Source organism: Triturus cristatus, chromosome 7 (genome assembly GCF_964204655.1).
Source record: "Triturus cristatus chromosome 7, aTriCri1.1, whole genome shotgun sequence".
NCBI lineage: Eukaryota > Metazoa > Chordata > Amphibia > Caudata > Salamandridae > Triturus > Triturus cristatus.
The window spans coordinates 1,560,138,621-1,560,160,236 of NC_140590.1; the positions used below are offsets into that span (position 1 = coordinate 1,560,138,621).

The 21,616-nt window shown below is 46.3% G+C and overlaps 1 protein-coding gene across 4 annotated transcripts in view; it reads left to right on the top strand.

The window, feature by feature from the left end:
- ZNF335 (zinc finger protein 335) overlaps positions 1 to 21,616 on the top strand; it is a 357,780-nt gene that overhangs the window by 48,984 nt on the left and 287,180 nt on the right. For all 4 annotated transcript variants that reach the window (XM_085619363.1, XM_085619366.1, XM_085619364.1 and 1 more), the window contains 5 exons: positions 6,585 to 6,855; positions 9,640 to 9,717; positions 10,216 to 10,569; positions 11,749 to 11,868; positions 11,960 to 12,112. In XM_085619363.1, the coding sequence (XP_085475489.1) occupies positions 6,585 to 6,855; positions 9,640 to 9,717; positions 10,216 to 10,569; positions 11,749 to 11,868; positions 11,960 to 12,112 (976 nt within the window). The remainder of the gene's footprint in view (positions 1 to 6,584; positions 6,856 to 9,639; positions 9,718 to 10,215; positions 10,570 to 11,748; positions 11,869 to 11,959; positions 12,113 to 21,616) is intronic.

A 21,616-nucleotide genomic window follows, 5' to 3' on the forward strand; every position in this document is an offset into this window, starting at 1 on the left:
TGTGCGGACGTCCTCCCTTGGTGCGGACGTGTCGGACCTGCAGACTACTCTCGGCGATCTCAAGTCGGCCAACGATCTGATGGCCCGGCGGCTGGAGGACTTCGAGGGACGGGCTCGACGCAATAACATCCGCGTCATAGGCGTTCCGGAGACCTCCGACAACCGCCCGGTTGATCTCATGGTTGAGGAGCTCATCCTCGAACAGCTTGCCCCCGCTGGCCTGAGTAAGTTCTTCGCCGTGGAGCGGGCCCATCGAGTTCCAGGTGGTCGGCCGCGACCGGGGGCCCCCCCGAGGCCTATTGTTGCGAAACTTTTTCATTACAGAGACCGAGATGCGATTCTGCAGGCCTCACGGGTCCATGGCCCGGTCCGATATGAGAACTCGTCCATTAACTTTTTCCCGGACTTCACCCAACTTGTCCAGAAACAGCGGATGGGCTTCCAGGGGGTGAAGCGTCGTCTCCGGGACCTCGGTCTCAAGTACTCTATGCTTTTTCCTGCAAGGCTCCGAGTGGAATATGAAGATCGGACTACCTTTTTTGACTCTCCTGCGACTGTGAGTGACTGGCTGGATTCGCTGCCGGACCGGGGTGACCGGACTGGGCCCTCTGCCGGTACCGAGGGTGGCGGGTCTCCTTCGGAGTGACTTTTGGTCCTTGACTTTGCCATTTTGTACTGTTCGGCTGGGTTCTACTTCTTTTGTGTATTTTGTTTCATTATGATCTGTATGGGGGGCGGGCGGGGACGGGTCCCTTTCCTCCTCCGGGGTCTTTTCGTAGAATGGGGTTTGTAGGGCGACAGGCACACTGCAAGTTGGGGTGGTTTTTTGGACCGCAGGGGTGCAGGGTGGGGGGTGTTGGATTCGGGGGGGGGGTTGGTGGGTGGGTGGGGTTGTTTGGATTTGTGTTTTTTGTTTTCAAGGCGAAGTATTGGCTATGGTTCAGTTTCGGGTGTTGCGCTATTTGCTAGGGGACCTTTGATCTACTGGAGGGGATGGGGGGGGACGGGTTGAGATTGATGTCTTGGAACGTCAATGGATTGGGGGACCGTATCAAACGGGGTGTTGTGCTGCAATATTTGCGTCGTCTGACTCCTGATTTGGTGTTCTTACAGGAGACGCATCTGGTTGGTAATGTTTGTCATGCCATGAACAGGGGGGGATACCGACTCGTGGCCCATTCTGGTTTCACCACTGGTTCGAGAGGGGTAGGCATTCTCCTGCGATCTTCACTTCCGTTAGAGATCACCAGGGTAGTCCTAGACGATAGAGGGCGCTATGTGGCTCTGACTGGGAGGTGGGAGGGGCAGTCCCTTTCCTTGATCTCGGTCTATGTTCCCCCGGGCCTCCAGAACTCCACCTTCTCAGACTTGGGTCGTATGCTGCTAGGGCTTCCTGACAGTCTTTTGCTTATGGGTGGGGACTTTAATTCGGTTGTCTCGGGGGACCTGGATCGCCACCCGCCCAGGGCCCTCCCTGCTGCCCAGGCGTGGCTCGGCGGACTCCTGGAGACCTTCGGTCTGGTGGATTGTTGGAGGTTAATGCATCCGACACAGTGTCAGTACACATTTCACTCTGGGGCCCATGGGAGTCTCTCCAGATTGGATTATTTCCTTATGCCCGCGGCCCAGGCTGCTCGGATTCGAGAGGTTAAACACCTGGCCCGGGGTATCTCTGATCATTCCCCACTGTGGTTGCTTTTTGACACTGGGACGCGGTCCGCTGGGCGGATCGCTCCTATTAACCCTTGGTACCTGCGAGACCCCAAGATCCGTGATAGCCTGATTAAGTCGATTGATCAATATTTTCTTGAGAATGAGGGGTCGGTGTTGTCCTCGGTATCCCTGTGGGAAGCTTTTAAAGCAGTGCTCCGCGGGCATGCCCTGTCCCAGATAGTGGAGGCTAAGAGGGTTAAGAGAGAGGCGGTGGTGACGCTGGAGACTCTCGTCTTCTGCTGCGGGATATTGCCCTGCCCGGCTTATCCGTCGAGGACCGCGAGCTGATGGATGCCCCTTTGTCTGTCGACGAGATTGCTACTGCGATTCGCTCCCTTCGCTCGGGCAAGGCCATGGGCCCCAACGGCCTGCCGATTGAACTGTATAAATTACGCCCGGATAAAATCGCGCCTTTCCTCCGTCATATGTTTCAGGAGTCGCTCGAGAGGGGTTCCCTTCCCGACGACCAGCGTCTGGCTACTATAGTGGTGATTCCCAAGGATGGTAAGCCACGTGACCGCTGTGCCTCATATAGGCCTATTTCCCTACTAAATGCCGAACCCAAAATCCTTGCTAAGGTCCTCGCTAATCGCTTGCTGAGCGTTATAGGTGACTTGATACATCCGGATCAATGCGGCTTCATCCCACATCGTAATACCGCTCTCAACTTACGGCGTCTGCACGGCGTCCTCGCTAGGGCGGAGTACTTCTCTGAACCGGCCATATTGGTTTCCTTAGACGCCACGATGGCCTTTGATACCATTGAGTGGCCATTCCTTTGGGCCGTCTTGGCGAAGTTTGGTTTTGGGGAGGGGTTCCTTAGCTGGGTCAAGCTCCTTTATGCTGGACCAATGGCTCAGGTTGTTGTCAATGGGCGGGTTTCTCGGCCTTTCGCTCTCGGGAGGGGAACTAGGCAGGGGTGCCCGTTGTCCCCGCTGCTCTTTGCTCTCGCCTTGGAACCGCTCGCTGCCTGGCTCCGTTGGGAGCCCTCGATTAGGGGGCTCCGGTGGGCCCCGGGCTTCGAGGATCGGGTCTCATTGTACGCGGATGATATTCTCTTGTATCTCACCTCTCCGCGGAAGTCGCTCAATGTTCTCTTTGATGTCCTTACTTCCTTCGGGAAAAATTCGGGTCTGATAATTAATTGGTCCAAATCTTGTGTGTATCCTATCTCTGGTGGCCTTCCTCTCTTGCCGCCTCGGCTTCCGCTCCAAATATCTCAGTCTGGCTTTAAATACCTGGGGGTGTACGTGTCGTTGAATCCGGCGGTCCGCTATGAGCAGAATCTCCTGTCTCCACTCCGGCGTTTGAGGGCGGATACGGCTCGGTGGTGTAAGTTGCCCTTGTCTCCACTTGGTCGCGCGGCGCTGTTTAAAATGATGTCCCTTCCCAGATTTCTTTATGCACTCCAGAACTCCTTCGATGTCATTCCGGCGGCCTACTTTAGGGAAGTGGAGAGTTTGCAGAGGAGACTGGTTTGGGACGGGCGAGCGCGTATCGCTTTGGCAAAGCTGACTCTCCCCTGGTATGACGGGGGCATCGCGCTTCCTGATATTAGACGGTACTATTGGGCCTCCCAGCTGTCTGCCATTAACCATGCTACGTACGCTCCTGGTTTGAACCCGGCATATGAGATGGATAAATTCCTGCTTCCCGGCGGTAACTATAACAGAGCGCTTTACTCTCGATCCGCTGGTAGGACCCTTACGGGCCCTACTAGGATTGCGGTACGTGTGTGGAAGGCGGCGAACGTAGCGATGGGCTGGAGTGAGCGTTTAACGTGTGCCACTCCTTTATTCGCCTCAGAAGGCTTGGGAAGCCTCTGGACAACGAAAGGCTTCGAGCACTGGGACACGATCGGCATCAGCAGAGTGGGGGACCTGTGGGTTAAAGGTGCGGTTAAATCCTTCGCGGTGTTCCAGAGCGAGCACGAGCTTAGTGAAAGAGAGTTCTTCCGTTATGCACAGGTTCGGCACGCCCTGCTCTCAGTCTTTGGGGAGGGGACCACGGTCCCTGTCTCTTCGCCTCTCGAGGACCGCATACTCGATGGTCACGTCCCCGACAGTACTATCTCCTTGATTTACAAAAAACTGATAAACAATCGGGCTGACCTCTTGGTGCTTCTTCGGGAGGCATGGACGGGAGATGGGGTGGAGTTGGACGACGAGGACTGGCAGACTGCACTGTCATCCCCTAAGGAGGTGGCCATCCCGGCCCGTCTCCGTCTGGTCCAGCTTAAGATTCTCCATCGTGTATATGTGACGGGCCCCCGCTTGGTCTCGATGGGGTTCTCTGACGACGGACTCTGTAAGCGTGGCTGCGGGCTCAGTGCCACCTTTCTCCACATTCTATGGGAATGCCGCGAGGTGGCGGAATATTGGCGCCAGGTGCATGATATTATGAGACGAGTCACCGGGGTCGCTCTGCTGCCGGAGGTGCGTCGCTGTGTTCTGAATGTATGGGAGCCCAATGACTATAATGCGGCTCAGGCTCGGTGGGCGGCCTTGGGGAACATGATCGCAAAGAGAGATATAGCGCAGCTTTGGGGTTCCCAACGGCCTGCCACCGTGTCCGTATGGAAGGAGAACATGGACTGGTGCATGTTCAGGGAGAAAACTGTGTATGTGGCTCGTGGTAAACCGGGGGCATGGGGTAGAATCTGGGGGCAGTGGAACGTGTATCGCGGGTCTATCTGTGCTCCCCCCCTGGTGGATACGTCTGGGGTTGCCTCGTCCCCCTGATCCTTGAGGGTTCCTTGCTTATCTCGTACTTCAGAGTACAGATTTGGTTCTCCCGTGTGTCCCCCCTCCCTCTCAGGCCTTCTTTTATTGACCGCCCTCGGGTGGTCGGGTGTGGACTCCCCTGGCTGTGGTTCGACGCCCATTTCAAGTCGTTTCGCCTTGCTTTTTGTTTTTCTTTATTTTTGGTTGTTATTTATATTAAAAGTGTATATCCTGACTTCCCTTATGTGCAGTCTGATCTACTGTGATATAGCGGTTCCCCTGTGGGCCAGTCATTGTTTTTTGATCTGCTTGACCACTTTAACTACTAGCGGCCGGCCCTGGCGGTTGTAGGCCCGTGCTTGTAACCTTTTTCTCTGCACAATAAAAAAAATTTCAAAAAAAAAAAAAAAAAAGAAAATGCCAATCGCAGGTGTGGAATGACGGTAGCACAGGCTGTTAAGTACCTATAGTGGCCTTCCTTTAGTCACTCTACTCTCCCGGTCTATTCATTTTAGCAAGAGAGTACCACATTTGTGGATAAAAAAAAGTGATCTTGAGTTTGGTGATCTAGAGCAAATTTTGCAGAGGAGTAGAATCAAACCGGTTATGTTCCAGTTTGAAGACCCCATCATCTGTGTCTCCAGATAGACATTTATTCACAATAATGAGATGTACATCCTAGTAGTTTGATCTGGCATCAGTCTCCCCATGCCCACTATCATAAGTGGACTGACTGGTTTTGTGCACAGCAACCTTGGGACCCCTCCCTTCCATAAGAAGGAGCACACTGTAGCTGCTGTAATTTTACAGAACCTCTGGAGGAGCTCTAAAGGGTACTTTTGTAGTTCATCTAGGATTAGTGGTAAGGCCACCACTTTCAAAATAGCCACCCACCCGTGATTGAGATTGGCAGCATGCCCATGCTTTCAGTTCTACATGGCATGTCTCAGTCAAAGGGGTTATTTCTGGATCCCAGGTTACTGCTGGGTCACAAGTTATTGCGACTCCAAGATCTTTAAATCAGAATTGTTTACAGCGCACGTTGGTTTGTTAGTCAATCGCATTGGACCACCTTGCACTAGTCAAAGTATTGATTTTGTCCCAATTGGTCATTAGGCCCGATAATTCTCCATAGATATTGACTGTTAGCATCCCTCCTCTACCAGACAACCTCGGCAGATCGATTCAGCCTTGGGTTCAATGGCAATGGTGAATAGAAGGGGTAAGAGAAAACAACCTTGTTGAGTTTCCAACTGAGAAAGAAGAGAAGTTGCGGTGTACATCTGTACCCTGGCCTTCGGCTTAGTTTGCAGCATTTTCACTGAAAGTTGGGACCCACGTTCATTATTAAAACGATTAGGAAAAGGTAATTGCAGTGCAATGCATCAAAGGCCTTTTCTAAACCAATTTAAGAAGAGCACTGGAGTCTAACGTGTGCAGCTTGTCCCAGTGCATAATGGACTCTCTTGATGTTGTTTCTGGTTGCGCCCCCAGTATGTAGACATTTTGATGAGGGTGGATGAGAGACCTAACGATGTTTGTCAATCTGTTCCTCATAGCTTCCGTGAAAACTTTTTTATCAGTATAAATCAATGAAATAGATCTGTATAAAAGGCATTGATTTGTGGGAACCCTCTTGGGTTTTATGCAGTGTGTCCTCCAGTTTCTATTTCTTCTTTCACTCTCCCTATAGTTTCCTATGTCTTGTTTGTTTCTGTGTCATCTTAATCCAACTTTCTTCTCTTTTTGTGCAGTCATTACCCCATGTTACCTTTTACACCCATCTCCCACACTTCCCTTAAACCATCTCACCTCTCTACCCCTCGAATTCCATTTGCTTCCCTTTCTACCTTCTCTAAACCCTTTCTTTGTTTCCATCCTTTCATTATTCTGTATCTTTTTTATTTGCAATTCCTTTCCCCTCAGTGTTATTTCCATGCCTTTTGGTTCTACTCTCTTCTTTTTTTTGTCTCCTCTTCTCTTTGCGCCCTGTCTCAGCCTTCTCTCTTGTTTCTGTCAGTTTGATTTCCTGTCCTTCTCTGTCCATTCCATCTCATTTCAGCCCTTGTAGCCACTCTGTCTTTTTATTTGTTTTCCTATTTTATCATACTGCCTGCTGCAAATTTCTGTTCATTTATGTCTTTTTAGGAACAGGTGTCTGAAACTAGCTCGACATCAGACTCCAGTTCTGTTACCTATCTCCCAGACTCCTCTTCCGTTGCCCAGTCCAGCGTTTCCAGTGTCTGTACAGTCACCCAGTCCATTATGGTTGCCGAGGCACCACATGTCCTTGTTCATTCCAGTGTGGTTTCTGATGGGTGTATGATTGTATCAGACTCAACATCCAGCAGCTCCTCAGATCTAGGTGCTGCAATTGACCGGATTATCGAGTCTACAATTGGATCAGACATAATACGAGGTGAGTGGCTGTCTCAGTCGCCCCCACAACCAAAATGTCTCAGTAATTCCTTTCTGGTATGCTATTGCCCCACTTTGCCTTTGAATCTAACATGTTTCTTCTTCAACTACCCATTCCTTTTTGCCCCCCCCCCCATATGCACCCTTCCAGTGATTGTTTACATGTATAAATCAAAGAACTTGCCAGGGTCATCAAAGTCAATTGTGTACCAGTCTCCAGAATGTTGGCTATTAATTAGCAGTGATCCTTGAGATGTAAGAAACAATATTAAAATAAACTTTATTCCAAAGATAGGCATCTTGCTTCATGTCCCTTATTGGCATAACGGGAATAGCATCTTTAAGAATTCATTGTGATATTATAGGTGGTAATGGAGCCTCTAAGCACTACATCTAAAGGGACCCAAACCATAAACAATGTAAAACAAGCATTGGCATAGCCAATAGGTCACGCTTTTTGGACCTTATAAGTATTTAGTTATGCAGCACAATATCCTTACATCAACTGCTGCATGGCTAAACACTTATAAGGTCCCAAAGGCGAGACCTATTGGCTATGCCAATGCTTGTTTTTTTGGTTCTTAAATTGACGAGGGCCTAGGAACTTCCCCAACAATAACTATGCAAAAATCGTAACAAAAGAAGCACTGACCAAGCCAAAAGACTGACCTGTTGGCTTGGCCAATGTTTTTTTTTGCGAAACTAAAGAGCCGGATCCAACTAGCACAATTCGTCCTAACAGCTCCCTACAACTAGCTAGAAAATGCCTCCTGGTTCCATGTGCACCCACTGAATGTTACCAGGGTCACTCTTAAAGCCTATGGTTGGTTCTGAAACCTTTATTTGGAGCTTCAAGCAACCATAAGACTTTGCAAGCTCTTGATTAATACTTGATGGTAACACACCACCATCGGGTTTGCTGATCATGGCACTTAAATAAAATAAAAAATGTCCAATCCTGAAGAAACCTTTTCCACGCTAGTGATGCATCCAATACTCATTTTATCCTTATAAACCACAGAAACCAAACCCGCATTTCATCACCTTGTGCTAACCGTTGCAAAGCAGCAGGAGTCTGGAGGCCACTTTTTTTCTAGTTCCAGTTATAAAAGATTACTCACTTGCTGGCCTCATCCTTTAGAGCCAGGTCAAAGAAGAAACAATTAACTTCAAAGAAAAGACTGCACGAATAAGACAACCTGCATGTGTTTATCTTGAATGCACTTTGATCCATTCTTATATTTTAAAATAACATGTTGGTTCAACGTAGCTACTGGTTTATGCATTTAGTGCCATTGTATATGTTCGAAAGAGGGATCCTGCTTTTGTTTTTAAGTTCTCCTAACAATGCTCCTTAAAGATGTGACTGGGCTCAAACGGACTCTTTAAACCCCCATACACCCCCTCGAGCTGCAGGGCAGTTTATGTAGCAAATGTGTCCATTTTATTCTTCAGCAGTCTATATTAATTTTGCCACATACTGAAACTGCAAAGAAGTGCAATGGACACGAGACACAGAGGTGAACATAAGCGACAATAATGTAAAAGAGACACCAAGTGGTAGCAGAAGATGAAAACGACAATGTAAAGCACAAGAAACCAGCAGAAAAAGTAATAGCCAAAGAGACCGAACATGTTCAGGGTGGGGAGGCACGGAGTTCAGGGTGGGCTGCAAGCTAGACAGTGGAACGAGCAAGAGAGCTGTGACTCCATATGTTATGGTCACTTAGGAAGTGCAGAGGGACTCGAGCTGCAGGGCAGTTTATGTAGCAAATGTGTCCATTTTATTCTTCAGCAGTCTATAAATTATTTTGCCACATACTGAAACTGCAAAGAAGTGCAATGGACACGAGACACAGAGGTGAAGGTAAGCGACGATAGTGTAAAAGAGACACCAAGTGGTAGCAGAAGATTAAAGCGACAACGTAAAGCACAAGAAACCAGCAGAAAACGTAATAGCCAAAGAGACCGAACATGTTCAGGGTGGGGAGCCATGGAGTTCAGGGTGGGCTGCAAGCTAGACAGTGGAACGAGCAAGAGAGCTGTGACTCCATATGTTATGGTCACTTAGGAAGTGCAGAGGGAAATGGTCCTCCAGGAAACTCTACAGCGGAAGTTAATTACAAGCATCGTCCGTAAAAGCGAAAGTCATCGCAATCGCGATCACTCTGAAAGCAAAAGTTATAGCGATCGCGATGACGTGCTAAAGCACGCTAGGGATGCGCACGCAGCAGCGGGGGGAGGTGCGGAGATCGTGCTGAAGGCAGGCGCAGGAAAGGCAGATGGCTGGGCGAGAAGGGAGGAGGGAATGCGGGGAGCAGCTGTGTGCGTGCACGCTGTCGTGCACTCAAGCTTGTAGCCTGCACAAAAATGTGGGTAGCACTTTCAAAACCCACCCACTAAATGTCTCGCCTGGCCAGCGCATGCGCTGGGTCAGGCGAGACCTAAAAAAAGGATGTGCTTAGAATTGGACCACTTTTTCCAGCTTTACAGAGTGACCATGAGTTGTATCCATCTTTCTGAGGCTGAACACGTTCCTATTAAATTCAATTTTACTCCATTTTATAATTATATGGTGTAATTGCTTTCCCTTTCAGCCTCTAAATCTGTAATGTTAATAGCACCATCTTGTTGAGTCGTTATTGCTATCCCAAGATACCCATCCCTTCAGTGTTGTCTGTTTCTTCTTCTTCCCCCAGTATTATTAATTGTATGTGTCCCTCGTTTCATTTAAACCTGTATTCCTGCCTCTGCTGCTTCTACCGCCTCCCTTATCCCTTATTAGGCTGCATTGAAGTGTCAAGTGCTGAAGGCGGAGTTGCTGAAACCACCCGGTACCTTATTCTGCATGGTCCTGATGATGGTGAGTTGGTTATCAGAAAACATCACTTCAATCTTTATCTAATGTGTATGTTAAGCAAGTAGACGCTATTGAGGTATTTTTAAGAAGGGTGTAGGTGTGTTGACACTGCACTTACATTGCAGAAATGGTGAGTCTATTGCAAGTCACTTGTTCTGGGAAGTTATTGGCTACAGGCTTACTGGTAGGCAGGGTTGTATGCTACAAGAAGCATATGGAAAGAAAGGTTGCACTATTGTCTGTATGAAAAAGTACAATTCTTAATGAGTTGCTTTTGGAAACAGTCACCGGGCTCAATGTTTACGTGGTTTAAGCATGCACAAATTGTAGCAATATCGCTGGACACAGACTCGGGGTTTGTGTTTATCTCCGTCACATCATAATTGAACAACCTCCCCTATGTGTCCCTGAATTTCTTCAGTGATAGTTTCAATCACTTTCCTATCTCACAATAGCCCTTTTATAGAGTTTCTATTTTGTTCAATCTCTTTTCTGTTTTAGGATCTCTCATTGGATCCTCACACCTTGCAATAGAAGCTGTAACCGAGGGACCCACCTCCACCTCCCTGGACAACTCTGAAGAAACAGAAGCGGCCAGTGCCTCTCACCAGTTCGACATTGAAGAACACTTGATCCCAGTCCAGCCTGATCAACCTAGCGACGGGCCGGAGAACTGTGAGAGGGACAATCGTAATCAAGGGAGTGCTGGAGACGCAGAAGACCCAGATCTGCAGGACTTGGAGGGCATGATGGAAGTGGTGGTCGTGCAACAGTTTAAGTGTAAAATGTGTCTGTACAAGAGCGTTTCAAAGAACACACTCTTCCGGCATATGAAGGAGCGGCACTTCCCAGCAGGTCAGACTGCATCTGTTCTCCCCTCCTCGCCACCCCAGTGCTTATCTAAATGTTGTAATGATGCACTAAGTGCAAAATCGCAAGAAATGGTCACTTGGCACTTCTGAAAGAGGGCCCATTTTGAGATTTACTGTACAAATCACTAAGAAAAGGCCTTGGTGATGGAATGCCTAGGGGGCATTACAAGAGAATTTAAATCACACTTTTTTGCTACTGTGATGCAGATACTAGGGCTGCATTTTTAAGCTTTTCTGTTTAGTGAAATTGTGGATGGCTACAGTTTAGCAGCATGCGGTAGACACATAGGTATGATCTGCAGATAGATGTTAATTATTACAGTAGTATAGCCATGAAAACAGTACTTCTGCTAACCAGTGAGACTATGCTGGGAGAGAAAAAAAGTAAATCTTTCAGTACTTAAAACTGAAAAAAAATCATTAAAGATAAGGCTGGTGCTCTCTATGAAACCCTAACTCTGGCCATCAATATATTTACGATTACATGAACAACAGAGATGCACATACACAGAATCATATGTGCCAGATAAGAAAGAAAAGTAAGGCCTAAGACATATAATTGATCTGATGAATGCAGACAATGAATAGCATGAGTATTATTCAGTGCAGACTGTGTTGCACTATTGTATAAAGACATGGGGAAGTATCAGAAAAGTGTAATCGACATACAAGTGCATGGTGTTAAAGAGAGCATAAAAGTGTAGGCTCATGAGACTATTGAGTTATACTCAATAAGTGGCCCAACTTACAACCACCCATTCTTGAGTTGCATATTTCAAATACAGACCGGTGAAACCAATCTAGGTGTAGTGAGGCACAAAAAGGCTTGCGTTGATCACTTCTCTGTCACTCCACTTTGTCTTTGTGAACTAAGCCCTCTGAGCATCCACCCTAGTCATGAACTCCTTTTCACCCCCTATCTGATGTAGCAAAAAGTAGGTTGGAGGGGTGGTCCTTGCAGAAAAGGTCAGGCAGAGCTGCTTCCCAGGAAAGACCCACAAGCCAGGAAGGCAAAACACATGGCTTGAACCACATGTCATAATTTCTTCCTGGGTCTCTTTGGTTTCTCCATTTACCTTCTAACTTGCCTCTTGATACTCTTTTCCAGGTGTCTGAAGGGAACGGATCCTGGTGCTCGTCTGATCTTTCTCTTTTCTTCCAGGTGCAAGTGTGCCTAAGAAAGGTCACCAAAGTAAAGATACACCACATCAGGAAGAAGTGGAGAAGGAGGAGGAAGAAGAGGATGATATAGTAGATGCGGGTGCCATTGATGATGCAGATGGTAATTTTGCCTCTCCACACCGTCTTCAGATGCAACACCTTAACCAATGTAATACCTAATATTCATGTTTTACCCTCTCCAAAACCTGTAGACGACAGCGACTACAATCCAGCCAATGATGAGGCCTGCGTGCGACAGCAGATTCATCAGCACACTGTTTCAACTTCATCCGGAGAGAAATTGCGTCGACGGCCAGGGAGACCTTGCAAGATTTCCCGTTTGATGGCCCCTTTACCACCCACTGGTAAGTGGAGTAAAACCTTCCCATTGAGCCACTGAGGCAGGGCACATCAGGGCTGACAGCTGACTGAAAGCTGCTGCTCTGTATGTCTAAAGCTCAATCATAGGGTGACATAAATGTCATGGATCTCTGTCTTGAAATTTTAAAACGGCTGCACACTCTATCTGAGACACACTGCATGGATCGCATGCAAATCATGCTGTAGTTTAAGCATATGTGACTGAAAGTGTTTATTTTATTTAGCTAAATCTGAAAACACTCATTCCAGCTATTGGGGATGAATTAATTTAATCTGTTTTATGAGTGGTTTGGATGGCCGAATTTCTAAACTGTTTTCTGCATAATGATGTGTTATCTGGGTATGTTGATTCTGATTATTAATGGAATACCCAGGTGCTTTGCTGCAGCCAGAGGGCTGAGACTTCAATGCCCTCTCTGCCTCAGGACTAGGAGGTGAAAGGCACATTTTAAGTGCAAGTCTTCACCTCGGCACCGGACACACCCGGTCGCATGCCCTGGCAGAGACCGGGCCAAGAGGGGGCCAGCCTGCACGTGCCTGCCTAAGACCAGACTTGGCCATCCCCCTGGGCTCCCTTTTGTTTGCGCCCCTCATTTGACTAGTGTGGTTAATTCCACAGATGAACACCCTCGCACCAGCACTTCTATTCTTCCTTATTTGTCCTCTGCGGATGGCGTGATCGCAGAAGAAATTACTTCGGTCGAGGTACAACTAGGCTGAGCCTCTAATTTGATGGGGTTATAGCTGACTGCTTGCAGAGAGGGCATCACCATCTTAAATGGCCCCAATACTACAGCTTTAACCACAGCCTCTGTTCCGTTATTGAATGCCAACATCCAGTATACCCATGTTTTGGTACATCAACCCTCTGAGGCCACTATTGCTGAAACAAAATGATGCATCAAATCCAAATCAGTCTTGACCCTGTTCCTCCTGGGAACAGTCCAGCCTGAAACCGGTCCCAGGATGCTTGTTTCCGGTCCAGGGAAGACCTGGCTTGGCAGTTCGGGCTGGACTGTTCCCATGAGGAACACAGTCAAGACTGATTTGCATATGGCTGGGTCTGAACTGGGGTGGCAAAGTGTGCTAAAGAATGATGATGGATTCAACCCAGATCTGCGACTGGGGGTGAGTGTCTGAAAAGTTTCAGCACTACGTACGTCATCTTCTTGTGTCTGCTTTGTTCGCCCTAAGTTGTCAGGGTATGCCCATACGTGGGTCCCTTGCTCACTGAGCCACTGGATTCAAGCTAGCTTGGGCTGATGAGGGTATTACCCTGACACCGGTCGCAGGATGCTTGTTTACTGTTCAGGGAAGACCTGGCTTGGCAGTTCGGGCTGGACTGTTCCCATGAGGAACACGGTCAAGACTGATTTGCATATGGCTGGGTCTGAACTGGGGTGGCGAATTGTGCTAAAGAATGATGATGGATTCAACCCAGATCTGTGACTGGGGTGAGTGTCTGAATAGTTTCAGCACTCCATCCATCATCTCCTTGTGTTAAACTTGAATTAGAACCTAGTAGCTCCCTCTTCAGGTTTTAGTGGGAAGCAGACCCAGGGTGTTACATCCCCTCAGAATGACACCAATCCCCCTGCTACTGGTCTTCTAGCATACTCTATCCACATGGATGGCTTTCGAGGGAGACTCCCAGCGGTCAGAGTTGGCCATTCTAATGCTCTGCAGGGTCAAGCTACCAATCAAATGTCTTTCATTGCTCAGGAAATGCTAGCAGTGCACCCTGGGAGGTTTGATAATCACACCGGACATGAGGGTCATACTGAGACAGTGTAAGAATTCACTAGAGCAATCAGTTCTCTATTTGCCACCATCCGCCACTCTCTATGTGCTCTTTTTGGACAACCTACACCCTCCATCCCTCCAAGGAGCAAAGGGGAAGAATCTATTTGCAGATTGGAAAGAAGGTTGTACAGTGGCTTAACAGGCGACTGGGTTGAGGTCAATCACTGTTTCCCAAAATTAACTTGGTCAGAGGAGTCTCTGGGATAGGTAGATGCCCAAATCTTTTGATGGGGATTGTTTTGTGGTGAACTTCAGCAATGCTTTTTCTGCTGGCCTCCTTCTGAGAGATTGATCACAAATTAAGATGGGCCCTTGTGTGTTTTTTTAATAGGATGCAAGCTCTACCTAGCTCTGGTGGTGGCCCGCATTTGAAGGAGAGCCTGGCACTCAAGGATCCAGATAGTGGAATCTCTATTTTATGTGACCAACAGATTAATGTCTTGATCAGTGTGGAGAATTTCGATTGTCTGCAAATTCCCCGCTCTACTGAATCTGTTTCTACTAGTGCAACTATCGTTTTGAATTTGTCTGGGTTTTGAGTTGAAACAATGCTGGTGTGTTGGGGGAAAAGGGAGGACCCCCAGTGGTGTAATTTCTTAAAGGGATTTTATATTATCAGTCTGCAGTTGACATGGGATGTTGATAACTGGTGTGCACTGTATGGATGCAATTCTTTTTTTATCCCTGCCATTGCAGACGCACATGGAAGGGCCAAGGGTGTCCTTCTGAGCTTAATTGCTTTGCGGCTGGATTGTCAATGTGTTTCACTGGACACCAGTTCCCACAACCTTGCTTTAGTGCATTTTTCCAAAACTGGCAATTTATTAATTTTTAACTTTTACATTTCAACATTTTATTCCGACCCCGATTGTCATTTGTATGATCTTATCAGGTTTTTAAGGATTTAAACAAAAAAATCATGTAATAACATTTTTCTGTTATGCTGATAGGTGATTTTAATTTTTGATTGTGTGAGCGTTGCCCTATTTTAGATAGCGCCCTGTTGATTGTGATTCTATCATTCCATGACATTTTAAACCTTCTAAACAGAGGGATTTGGTGAATTTAATCATTTAGACATTCTGACCCTTTGGGTCCCTTTTGCACCCTACTTTTACTGGTCGAGGAAATATGTCAGTTTTAAACTTTGTTTTTGTCTGCTCAACGCTGCGTCATTCTGCCAGGGTGTTCAAGGTTCTAAGGGATGGTCGTAATGACTACAATCCCTTGACTAACCTGTTTGAGTGGGGGATTGATTCCAATAGGAAGTTATTCAACTTTAATTATGTGGTTACACTACGGGTCCAGGGGCTGAGAATTGAAAGGGACCGGATTTTGCATGATGTTTTTTACTCTAAATTGATCCAGCTTAGTGCATAAGAGTTCGAGGCTTGTTTAAAGAAGGCTCGCCTGAAAATATGATTCTGCCCTATTATCAATCAGTTTTTACAGCAATTAAGTCCCTGCTGTCTAGGCCTCTTAAAGCTTCTCACCCTTCACCCAAAGGGTGGTTTCACCATTTCTGCACTAGTGCCCATCAAGAATTAAAGCTGTCACTGAAGCAAACTCTTACATATAATGTATTAATTACTTCTGGTCAGGTAGGCTACAAGATAGCCCTTAGGGGAAGGAAACAAATACTACACATGAGGCTTGTGAGGAACTAAGTTCAGGCTACGTTAAAAATGATAGTAGCATGTTCTGGTCTATTGCGAATCAGCCGCTGTTTAACTCCTCCCATGCTCCAAGCTGTCTCCTAGATGTCTGCTGACACATGGGTTAAGAATTTTGCTACTATTTATACTGACTAGGATTGCAATTTTGCTCCTTTGTTGCCTGATGGGCGAACAAAATTAGAATTTCAATGCGAGGAGGTGAGTGATGCAATCACTGCTCTGCTGAAAAATAAAGCCCCTGACCCAGATGGGGTCCCAGCTGATCTTTTTAAATCCAGTGTTGATCTATGGGCATCCTTTGGTCACGCAACATCTTAACACAGCTGTAAAACTGTGGATGCCAGCATCTTGGTCTCACTCGGTGATCATTCCCTTGTTTAAAAAGGGCTTTAGGGAAGACCCCTTTTGTTAGTGACCTCTCTCTTTAGTCGATTCTGAAGTATAATTTCTCAGATGAGTGGTTTTACACCATATACATCTCTGGGCTAAGGAATATAATGCTCTATCCAATATACAATATGAATTTAGAGCTGGTCGCGGGACGGTCAACCAATGCCTTAACCCAGTAGTTTTTAACCTGTGACTCATAGGGGACCGCAAAGCCTAATCCGGGGGCATTGACTGCTACGAAATTTGTATGATGCTAACAGATTAATAAAGTGTATATAAATAAAAATGCTAAATGTGCATTTGAAAAATGTAAAACATTCTGTACATGTCGAGGAATTTAAAATTGGAAGCTAAAAATGAAGCTAGTATCCTCAGACTGATTCGTGGGAATTGCATGTGCCTCAAACAGAGTACAGTATGGACGATGTGTGACCTCAATTCAATTTAGAAATGCTCCAGCCTTCATATTAAAATTACTTTTTTGATTTTTTTTTTTTTTTAATTTGTTTGGGAATTAGATACAATATTTTATATTTTTTCTGTATTAGTGTGATGAATGCTTGTTTCTTTATTTATTGTGTATTGTTTTGCGGTTCAAATTATCAAAGATGCTTAGAGCGGGGTCCACGGTTTCCATTAATTACTTAGTGGGGCTCCCCAGATTCCAACATTGATTAAGTAGGGGGGTCCCTTGGTTCCAGTAATGAGTAAGTGGGGGTCCTCAGAAATCAAAAACTTGGTTGCCTCAAGATACACTGTGGTAAAAAAGGAATCATTCACCTGGCCTTTATGGATCTAAGTCCAGCATTTGATAGAGTGAACAAAGATAAAGTCTGGACTATACCTGATTCCGTTAGGGTAAAGTGGGATATTATCTGGTTATTGAGGGGTTTGCACCACAATGTAACAGCGTCAGTCAAGTATTGGCGAGGGAGGAGAATACACTCAGCACTTTGGTCTGCAAACGGGCGTCCGACTGGGATGTATTTTAACCTCCCTATGCTGACCACCATGTATCAATTTTACTTAAACAAGGGAGGGACTTGCCGATCATAGGGAATTTAATTTTAGCAGATCTGCTTTATGCAGATGATGCTGTTTTTCTTCAATAACTGCTATTGGAATACAGACCTGTTGTAATTAACCGCTGTTTACCTCCTCTTGGTACCTTCCGTCCACCCCTTCCCTTCCTCTCTTGTTAGTCTGTCCTGGAGCTTACCTTAGAACGTTGACAGTACCTTGTTGATTTGGAGAGCGGATGGCTTGGAATAAAGATTCTTCACATGTTACTGAGCGTATTAGTTTACTTACAATACTGGCGACGATCCTGTAAGGGGGACAGGTCAGGCCATCTCCCCCTTTTTCTGCTGCTCTCCATAAGTGTGCAGGAGGAAAATTGCTACTTCTTTCCTGTGGATGGTGTCACCTCCAGCCGCAGCGTCCTATTAACGGGCTGTAGCCGTTGGGATCTGCCCTTCTGACATGGTAGCGGATTCCTGAGGATTTTCGCATGTCCAGTCTCCTCAGATTGCTTGCCGGGAGAGCGCTGCCTGTTACCACTGCCGTATTCAGATTCGCTGAGGAGCTCTCAGTTTGCTTTGCCTGGGGCGAGCGTTGCCTATCACCACTGCCGGCTCAAAATTCGCCTCACTGAACGCCAGCTGATGCTCTCCACAAGTGAGCGGGAGGAATTCCTTCTTCGGTCCTGGCGGATGGATGTCATCTTCAGCTGTAGCGTCTTCAATTAATGCCGACTCCAGATTCGCCTCACAGAACGCCTTCCAAGTGTTTCCTTTGGCGGGCTCCAGCTCTTCCGCTTTTCGTCTGCCCTTCCGGCATTAGCGCCGGCTACGTGGTTCCTGGGCGTCCCCTACGCCCCCAGCGGGCGGAACCTCTTCTCATGACCAGCCTCGCCTGCGGTTCCTGCATAGGGCAGCCTGATTGAAGAACGGGGGGCTTGTTTCGGACTAACAGACGGTGAGGCGAAACGTCCTTATTTATTGTAGTGTGCCTGCTTGCTCCGTCTTCGTGGGAGCACTATTCCTTCTCCTGTACCTACTGGCTGACTTTGCTGCTACAAGCCTATCCATATTGATAATTTTTTTTTTTTGCGTAATATCTTTTTGTCCTTTACTGAAAAGCGCATTCACTTGTACACCAGCTAGCCATTGACTTTGGGGATACTTGTTCCTTTCTGCGCTCTTCATGTGCTACCCATTCAGTCTGCTGTCACAATAATTGGGAAGTCAGCCTCTGGATTCCACCCATTGTGGACCTTGCTCTGTGCTTGCGGCAACTCTATCCTTCAATTCTGTGGTGGAGATAGTTATTCCCCTCTTCCTCAGTATGGGCGCACCTGGCATCTGTCAACCCCCCTCATTTTTGAACGAATGTGGTGATCCAGATATACATTGGAAGGAATGGACTAAATTATTCGAATCTTATCTTATTGCCATGGGGGGAGAGAGATTTTCTGCATTACGTAAGCAGCACATTCTCCTTCATAATCTGGGTGTTCATGGTCGCAAAGTGTTTGAGACCCTGCCTGAACCGGATCTCGAAGAGGAAGACAACCTGGATGTGTATGATGTCATGTTGTTAAAGTTAGGGAGCTACTTTGGAGACAAAATTAACGTTGTTTTAGAACGCCATAAATTTTTCAGTCGCGTCCAAGGCAAGAGTGAATCTGTGAAGAACTATATAGCGGCCCTAAGAGGCTTAACCCAAAGATGTGATTTTGGTGATCTCAATGACTCCCTTATACGTGATCAGTTAGTAAGATGTACATGCAACAGCAAGATACAAGAAAAGTTACTTTCTAAAAATCCCACGTTGGAAGAAGCTATATCTATAGCTCAATCCATTGAGCATACCGCAAAGTGTATGAGGGAAATAAAGATTTCTGAGGAAGTGGTGGCCGTTGTACAATCTGATGTTCCCACAAATAGTGTTTTGAAAGTCAAAAGTAAAGGGGTACCATCTGACAAACCTATAAGAGCACATTCTGATCTTAAGTGTTATAGATGTGGGAGTAATAACCATTTAGCAAACAACCCCGTCTGCACTGCTCGTAACGCCCACTGTAACAAATGCAACAGAAGGGGACATTTAGCAAGGGTGTGCAGAGATAGAGACAATAGTCAAATTAAAGCCATCAATGACGGTAATGATGACCAACTTAAGTTTGTTTTTCAAGTGAAAAATTCAGGTGGCGGCACTGTCGCAGAGTACCCTAAATGCACCATCCTACTAAATGACAGTTCCTTTGAAATGTGTGCAGATTCATGCTCTCCTTTCACTTTATTAAGTATGGAGGATTACAGGAAAGTTCAAGATGATTGGGCCATGACAATAAGTAAACCTGACATCACACCACATGGTTACACTAGGGATCCCATTCCATTAGTAGGCATGATGGAAACGCAAATAAACTTCAAAGGGAGATCCACGTTTGGAAAAGTATATCTGGTAAGCAAGGGCTCTAACCTCCTAGGTTGGAAACATCAAAGGGAACTTGGTATTATTCTTGACCCCAACAGTGAAGATCAGGTCATTCTTGTCAAAGATGTGAATTTGAGAAGTTCCCTCTGTGACGCGTTTCCACGCTTTTTCTCTGATGATCTTGGCCTATTGAAGCAATTCCAACATAAGATAAAGGTAAAACAAGGGGCAAAACCGGTTGTGCACAAAACTCGCCAAGTTCCTCTACTTCTAAGACAACCATTAAAAGATGAACTGGACAAACTATGTCATTTAGGTGTCATAAAACCTATTGACGCTTCGGAGTGGTTAGCCTCCATTGTCATCACGTCCAAGGGGAATGGGCAAGGCATCCGCCTGTGCATCGACTTACGCAGCCTAAATGAGAACATTTGGGTGGAGCGGTTCCCTCTTCCCAACATTATCGAAATGCTGAGCACGATGGGAAGAGCTAAATTTTTCTCTGTCATTGACCTGTCTATGGCTTATTATCAAGTTGAGCTCCACCCGGAGTCCAGACCTTTGACCGCGTTCTCTTCCCCATTTGGCACATTCATGTTCAGAAGGATGCCTTTCGGCCTTGCTTCAGCGGCCGCTGTTTTTCAAAAAATGATGCAAAAGGTACTGGAGGGCATCCCGAATAGTATGTGTTTCCAAAATGATGTGCTAGTCTATGGGGCCAATGAAGAGGAACATGACTCAGTGTTTAGGAAGGTATGTGCCAGGCTGTCAGATGCGGGATTGACCGTAAAAAGAGAAAAATGTAAAATAAAAGTACCGGAGGTCGATTATCTAGGTCACAATTTGTCTTTTGAAGGGATTAGACCCAAGCTTAGTTTAATTCAAGCTGTGGAAGATGCACCCTTCCCCTCGAGCAAAGAAGAGTTAAAGTCCTTATTAGGCCTGGTGGAGTACATGGCTAAGTTCATCCCAAGATTCGCTGAGAAATGCGACAGTTTACGCGAACTGTTGAAGTCTAAGCAAGAATTCATATGGGAAAAGAAGCACTGTGAGTCTGTGATTAACTTAAAGAAAGAAATCATAGGTTCACGTGCTTTAGGCCCTTTTGACCATAGGAAGAAAACAATTTTAAGCACTGATGCTTCGAACAAAGGCCTAGGGGCAATACTGTCACAGAAAGGGGACCATGAAGAGACCATTATTGCCTTCGTCACCCGCACTCTCAGTCAGTCCGAACGGAACTATTCGGTGATTGAGAGAGAAGCTGGGCTATTAACCATTTCAAGTTTTTTCTATGGGGGTGTAAGTTCACGGTCCGTACGGACCATAAGCCGCTAACTTACATTTTTTCTCCAAAGAAAGTACACTGTGAATCTCCCAGAACAGCTAAATGGGTTCTGGGGCTGGAAATTTTTTATTTTAAAGTGGAGTACCTACCGGGTAAGGAAAATGTGATGGCTGATTTTTTTATCCAGGTCACCTCTTACTGTTGACATAACGGAAGATCCCTTAGATACTCCTATTCTTTCTATTCATACTCCTACCTTCACCAAAGAGGAATGGGATGAAGGAATGAAGAAGGACTCCGTTATGTCGTCTTTGAAAAACTTAATAATCAATGGGTGGCCGGAGAAATGCTCTGACATCTCGGAGGAGTTGAAGGACTTTTGGGAGGTCAGGAATGAGTTAACAATTCTGGACAACAAGGTATAACATAATTCTAAAATCGTTCCACCCGAAGAACTAAGAGACAAAATCCTAGACCTGGACCACGAGGGGCACTTAGGGAGAAGTATTACAAAAAACAAAGTAAGGAACAGTTTTTGGTTTCCTAGAATGGATTCCAGGGTGGAACTAAAAGTGAAGGAATGCATCAGTTGTGCAAGAAGCGACAAGACTAAGAGGTTACGCAAGGTTTCGTTATCCCCGGTGGAGGTACCGGAAACCCCATGGACAAAACTAGCCATGGATATAATCGGCCCTATGGACTCTCTAGGTCCACAAAAGAGGTTTATGTTTGTTTTTGTGGACTATACATCGCACTGGGTCAATGCCAAGTTTACATCTTCCACCACTTAAAATAAGTTTTCTCTTTTGAAGGTATTCCTTCGATTCTCGTAACTGATAATGGGGTGCAGTTTACCTCTGAAGAAATAAAAAACTTTCTGAAGGCTTTCA